The sequence below is a fragment of the Octopus bimaculoides genome, chromosome 5 (genome assembly GCF_001194135.2).
Source record: "Octopus bimaculoides isolate UCB-OBI-ISO-001 chromosome 5, ASM119413v2, whole genome shotgun sequence".
In the NCBI taxonomy this organism is placed as follows: Eukaryota; Metazoa; Mollusca; class Cephalopoda; order Octopoda; family Octopodidae; genus Octopus; species Octopus bimaculoides.
The window spans coordinates 63,466,578-63,473,651 of NC_068985.1; the positions used below are offsets into that span (position 1 = coordinate 63,466,578).

The 7,074-nt window shown below is 36.0% G+C and overlaps 1 protein-coding gene across 3 annotated transcripts in view; it reads right to left on the minus strand.

The window, feature by feature from the left end:
* Positions 1–7,074, minus strand: part of LOC106870415 (uncharacterized) — a 142,670-nt gene that overhangs the window by 120,959 nt on the left and 14,637 nt on the right. For all 3 annotated transcript variants that reach the window (XM_014916480.2, XM_014916479.2, XM_014916481.2), the window contains exons 2-3: positions 4,737–4,814; positions 1,659–1,733 (exon numbers count right to left, since the gene is read on the minus strand). In XM_014916480.2, the coding sequence (XP_014771966.1) occupies positions 1,659–1,733; positions 4,737–4,814 (153 nt within the window). The remainder of the gene's footprint in view (positions 1–1,658; positions 1,734–4,736; positions 4,815–7,074) is intronic.

Below are 7,074 nucleotides of genomic sequence, written 5' to 3' on the forward strand. Positions count from 1 at the left end.
GTGTGTGTGTGTGTGTGTGTGTGTGTGTGTGTGTGTGTGTGTGTGTGTACGCGTATCCATACTCCATGTACAGATATTTACAGAGTTAGTATGCTGAACAACATAGAAGAGTAGTAGATTGTATGTAACGTTATGTAATATATGTCTATATGTGTAGTGTGTGCGTGCGTGTGTGTGCGTGTGTGTGTATGCGAGCGTGTTTGTATATATGTGTATACGTACGTATGTATGTTTATGTTGTATGTGTGTATTCTTATGTTTTGCATGTATATGTATAGATGTATATTTTAAGTATACATACTGTGCGTATACATACGTGTGTGTGTGTGAATGTCTGTGTGTGTTGTTGCTAAAACATCAGTGGTATTAGATCAAATCTCTCTTTTTCTCTCTTCCCCTCTCTCCACTCTGTTTATGTCTGCGCGCGTGTGCTGAGCTATCTCTTAAACAAGTCAGTGACAGGCGATGCCACTGTTCTACCAACAAATGGTGAACAACCTCCATGAAATAACGCAACAAAAGAAATAACTACTTATTTAGATAACCCTCTTAATTTTGAAGAATATCAGAAGGCGTCTGGAAGACGTAGTCGTGTGCTTAACAAGATCGCTTCGTAATCTCATCATACCCGGTTCGATCTCCTTTTTTCGGTGATTTGGCTAAGTGCCTTATACCATAGCCTTGTGGGAGAAATTATTTGGAAGCCTTTGACAGGATAATTTCTGGTTGCTTCATCTGCTTTAATGTCACCTGGTTCTTGAGTACCCTTAGTAGAGGCCACTCGGTTACAAGCATTCAGGTCAAGTCTCTTTAACCCCCACTCTCCAACGTTTTACCTGAAGTCATCTCTCCTAGCTTGTCAACACAGCTAAAACCATTGCGACTATTGTATATATTCATTTCATTTTATGTTAATATTAGGTGAGAAGAAACGGCGTGCTGGCAGAATTGTTTGTACGCCAGACAAGATGCTTTGCGGCATTTCGTCAGCCTTCACGTTCTAAGTTCAAACTCCTCCGAGGTCAACTTTGCCTTTCATCCTTTCGGGATCGGTAAAGTAAGTACAGTCAAGCACTGGGGGTCGATATAATCGACTTATCCCTCCCCGAAATTTCTCGCATTGTGCCAAAATTTGAATCTAATGTTGGGTGAAAATAGGAATGTGACTTTGGAAAAAAAAATAAAGAAAGAGTAAACCACGACACAGTATATAGTTAAATATGGAATACCTAGTCGTACAGGATAAATGAGACTGGAGACAGTTTGCGACTTACGAAACAGAAGACATCTCATAGCATTGTGGCCCTGACTAATCTTCCATTCCAGGTTGTCATATATTGCGATTAAAGACATTCTTGACTCTGGAAAGAAAGACTAAATTCATACAAAGATGATAATTGGTGTTGATATGCTGCTGTTTTAGTTGCCTTTGTGGGGAATTATGGATATTCAAGGGCAGTCATAGCAAAAAAACAAAAATGAAATTAATCACGTCTTTGATGAAAAAGCGATCAAAGAAGCGCAGAACTTCTCATTCACACACGATTCTATAAAATGTGATCAAACAAGAACTGGTGAACATGAACTGTTTTAAATACAACTGAATTATTCTACGTTCATTGATGTCAATTATTTCGTTATTGAATTAATATTGTTACCTGTTTTCTGATGATTGACATCATAGGTTCGTTTCTTCCGAGTAGCAGACAATGTTTGAGTCTTTCCAATATCGTCTGAAATATAGACAGATACAAAAATATGACAACTTAAAATGAATCACCCAATTTTATTGAGAACGAATTTGTACAGCAAAACTCTGACCAAGTACCAAAATTCTGTTCGATATTTGGTTGTGATCAAAATAAAGAAAAGAGAGAAAAAGAGAGGAGAGAGAGAGAGAGAGAGAGAGAGAGAGAGAGAGAGAGAGAGAGAAAAATGAGGAAGGGGCAGTCATAATGATGGTTTTCAGTAAGGAACGAAAAACAATGAAACTCAAATTTGTTCTATGATACAATGGCATGGAATCACATTTATCAAAGACGCCAGGAATTAATGTTTCTTTTCAGTTTTAAAATGTAATTTATATTCCCCCATCATCATCCACCAACAATGATAATTAAATGAAACAAAAATTTTGAGTAATGTATTTGTTTTTTTTTATCTTTTACTTTTTAAATGTTGATGTTTATTTTGAACAAGTACTCTTTTTATTTCACATTAGTCCGAAACTTGTTCATTTTATTCCACACCTTCAGTATTTTCAATAAAGCTGACATATTCATTATTTAGTCGAGAGCTAAGATTTCTTCCCATGGTTTCTGGAAAAATATAAAAATAACCTGGCATTGGCTTTTGATGTTGTTGCTATTGGTTTTTATCCGCAGGTCAAACCTATTTGAATAGACCGATGTCCAAAAACATTCCACCCGTAATTATCCCGTTTTATTTTGTAGCAACGCAAATTGTTCTTTTTATAAAATGCTAAATACACTGTACCATTAAAAAAAATGGGAGTTATTACGGGCAATCATTATGTACACTATCTCAATGGCTGACCTTAAAATCCTGCCTCAGCCGATACTGGGCAGTAAACTGACAGAAAGAGTTCAGTAACGGACTAAGGGGGTTTTATTATGTCCCCTTATATTCTGGTTTCCTATCCAACTGAAGGTGATTTTGCTTCTTATTTTCCAGGGAAAATAAGATAAGTGCGAATAAAATACTGGAGACTATAAATCGACATGTCTCTCCCTCTGCATTTATGGTGTTGTGTTAGAACTTAATATTAATATCAATAAAATGTTGAGTCAATTTTAAAGATGTTGTTTGAATGAGTTTTGAAGTCACACATTCAAGAATCAACAGTTTGAATATATGATGTTTCCGGTTCGTTAAAGCTAAATACTTTTAAAGCCATTCCTAGAATAAAACTCTATTTTTAAATAACCTTTGATAACCTTTGGTGCAAAACCTAAAATATATCTTCTGTCTCCTTCTACCAAGTTTTCAGAAAGGCTAAGATTTCGTTAAAACTAGGAACCAAATCACTGTTAGACTGCCGTATGGATATAGAAGTTCTATAATTTATAAATTCCACACGGCTGCCTGCTTTGTTTCCGAAGTATTCGTCTTCAAAAATAGTTCCTCATGTAATCTTTGAGTATTAGTTTTATAAAATTGTATTCTTCGTAGTATCATCTTCAGTTGTTGTTGTTATTTTGTCTCCTACAGAGCCTTTTCTTTACTTCTTTTAAACTGCCAACGCTGTTCCTGAGAATAGTATGAACATCATGATACATTCCCGCAAAACCATGACATCTTGAAAATAACGACAAATATTGTTGTCGCTGCTGTTGTGGTTTACTTCTTCATCCATCTTACCTATGATCAAAGGCGTTCCAGCGGTAACCATGCTGTCTTTTTTTTAATCATAGAATATCAAGGACCACACTATCCAATGAGAGGAGGCACGTGGCTTAGCTGTTAAGATGTTGAAATCATGATCATAAGATTGTGGTTTCGATTCCTGGACCGGGCGGCACCTTGTGTTCTTAAGAAAAACACTTCATTTCACGTTGCTCCAATCCACTCAGCTGACAAAAATGAGTAATTCTGCGACAGACCGGCGTCCCGTCCTGGTGGGGAATATATACGCCCGGGAAACAGGCCCAGAGAGTCTATATGACTCGGGAAGAATCTTTACCTATTTTTTTTTTTACACCATCCAATTATTAAAAATTTACGTTTATGAATTTGTTTTTCAAGCTTTCTGATGTGAAACCGTGCGTTGAAAGAGATATTGTAATATTACATTTTTTTTTGCTAAATAAACACACACATTATCTATTCGTTCTTTTCTCGTTTATTATTGTTTTTATTTTATACATGCCCATTGTCTGGAAATCTTTCGTCACACATCCGGGACCTCTTCAGCGACTTTTCCATCCACGTGTATCCTCCTACTCCTGGACTAGGTGGAGCAGGAGGATACACGTGAATGGAAAGTGTCGCTGAAGAGGTCACAGATGTGTGACGAAAGATTTCCAGGCAATGGGCATATATAAAATAAGAACAATAATAAATGAGTGAAGAACGAACAGTTAGTGCGTGTGTTTATTTAGCAAAAACAAAAATGACCGTCCCTAAATATAACAATTATTAAAAAGTTTATAAACAATAATACAATTTCTAAAGACGTGAATTTCAGCTTATTAAGGGCCATCTTAAGGTATCGGCACACTGGTCCAAGGAGACCTAGCGTCTAGGGACCCAAATTTCAACTATGCATGTTGTGGCTTACTGTCAATAAATAAATACTATAGGGTACATTGATTTGCCTAGGGACCAACAATGATGGATTCTAAGGCGGCTCTGACGTCATTCAATACACACACCTCTACCTTCTTCTTCTTCTTCTTCTTCCTCTTCTTCTTCTTCTTCTTCTTCTTCTTCTTCTCCTTCTTCTTCTTCTTCTTCTTCTTCTTCTTCTTCTTCTTCTTCTCCTTCTTCTTCTTCTTCCTCTTTAGACTCAGGTCACGCCTGATCAGACAAGTCTACCATAAAAGATGATCCAACGGTAATCAAACCATCTTTCATTCAGACATAATGTATCTAGAATTACATTATCTACTGCATGTTATAGTAGTTAGTGTTAGTGGCTAAAGTAGTAGTAGTAGTAGTAGTAGTAGTAGTAGTAGGAGGAGGAGGAGGAGGAGGAGACCAGTTGTTAATCTTACCTTTCATTAACGACGGTGACTTGTATTGGAGAACAGTTTCATTCTCCATAGAAATATTTACTTCTAGACAATGAAGACCTTCAAGAAAAGAATAAAACAAGAAACTTCCATTAATTCAGGACAAGAGATTTTTATTGTTGTTGTTATCTTACGTCTGGTCAGTTTTGATCAAAGACGTACCAACAGTGACCACTCCATTTTTTTAGATTACAGATGTAGTGTATTAAGGACTGCATTATCCAACATATCTTAAAAGTTCTCTACAACTGGCCAAATACAAATCTAAAAACCTGAATTCACTTGCCATACAATCTTTCACATGTATAAGTCCTCTTCCACCTTTCTGCAGTGTATATAGCCTTATAACATTTGCCTTTGGGTGCATTTCACTATTGTCAGCCATTTTCCATCGCGTTAACCCATCGAACTTCTCTGTCTCTCCTTTGGTCCAATTCAAAATGGCTGCACTATATCTAATAACCAGCACAACCCAGACCTTGATAGCAGTAATCAAGTTTTTTCCCATTCACCTTCGTTTTCAGTGGCAACTCTAACCTGTTTAATTAGACTTCCTTCGCATTTCTTTTCATTTTCTCCAGATATTTTTGCCCACTCTCCTCAGGGTAACCAGTAGACTCTCCATTAGGTAACTCAATCCACTACTGCATAACGTCTACCTTTCTTCATTGTCAGGGTGGCGCACATTGCAATACCAAACTCCATCCCAATGTCTTTACAGCATCAAGAACAGTTCTGACCAGTGAACCAACCTGTGATTCATTCCTGTCAAAGAGCTTCAGCTCATCCATGAAAAGTATATGATTGTTATTATGTCCTAATCTGATAGCTAATATCTGTCTCCCGTAAGATCATTGATACTAGATCCAAATCGATCACAGAGAGTAATGGTGAGAATGGATCTTCTTGGAATATTCCACTTTTTATATTGACCACACCGAGGTGTTTATTTATTGGATATAAGTTTGTCTTCTACAAAAACATACTGCACTCCATTACAATCTGCTATTCCAAACATTCTCAAACATTTCAATACCCACAAATGTAGAGCCATGTCAAAGGCTTTCTTTAAGTCTATCCAAGCCGTTTTTTAAATTTTTATTATTTATGATCGCTTTGTCAATAACAATATGGTCCTTAGTTCTCTGGGAGTGTATTCTATATCCTTTCTGCTAGACAGGTAGTATCTCATTATTATTATTATTATTATTATTATTATTATTATTATTATTATTATTATTATTATTATTATTATTATTATTCAGTACTCTTCTTTTTATCACGTGCGTTCACTGCACTACCAAGCGCAGCCCTGTGTGTCTTGGGTATGTGCTGTGGTTCGTTGCGATGCTTTTATTTTTACTGTATTGAAAGTGTTTTACGCAGGATGTGTGCGGTGCCTAGTAGCGCTATTTTCTGTATGTTATATATACTTGTTAGTCCTGGTGTTTTTGTGACATATTTGTCTGAATATTTCCAGGTCTTTGTATTTTGTAAGTTTCTCTGTTTCTTTTAGAGAAACATTGTCATCTGTTGGTATTGATACATCGATTAGAAAGCATTTTTTCTTAGTGATCTCTGACAACTATATCCGGCATACTGGTCTTAATTTCTCTATCTGTGTATATAGGCATATCCCATATTATTGTTGCTTTCTCATTTTCTGTGACCTTTTCTGCCTACACATAATTTCTGCTATTATTCCATAGTGTTGGCATAGCTTCCAGTGTATATGTGTAAATATTATTATTTTATTATATTTCGCCCTGGTAGCAAATAAAAGAAATCATCATCATCATCATCATCATCATCATCATCATCATCATCATCATCATCATCATCATCATCATCATCATTATTATTATTATTCAGTAGTTTTATTTTTATAACGTGCTTTCACTGTACTACCGAGCGAAGCCCTGTGTGCCTTAGGTATGTGCTGTGATGCTCTTATGGTTACTGTATTGAAAGTGTTTTACGTAGGATGTGTGCAGTGTCTAGTAGTGCTCTTTACTGTATGTTATATATATTTGTTAGTCCTGGTGTTTTTGCTATGTATTTGTCTGATATTTTTTATCATGCCTAATGCGCTCACTATGATAGGAATTGTTTCTGCTTTTAGACTCCACATTCGAGTTACCTCTATTTACAGGTCTTTGTATTTTGAAAGTTTCTCCATTTTTTTTTTTAGAGAAACGTTGTCTTCTGCTGTTATTGATACATCAATTAGAACGCATTTTTTTTTCTTCATGATCTCTGACAACTATATCTGGTCTATTGGCCTTAATTTCTCTATCTGTGTGTATTGGCATATCCCATA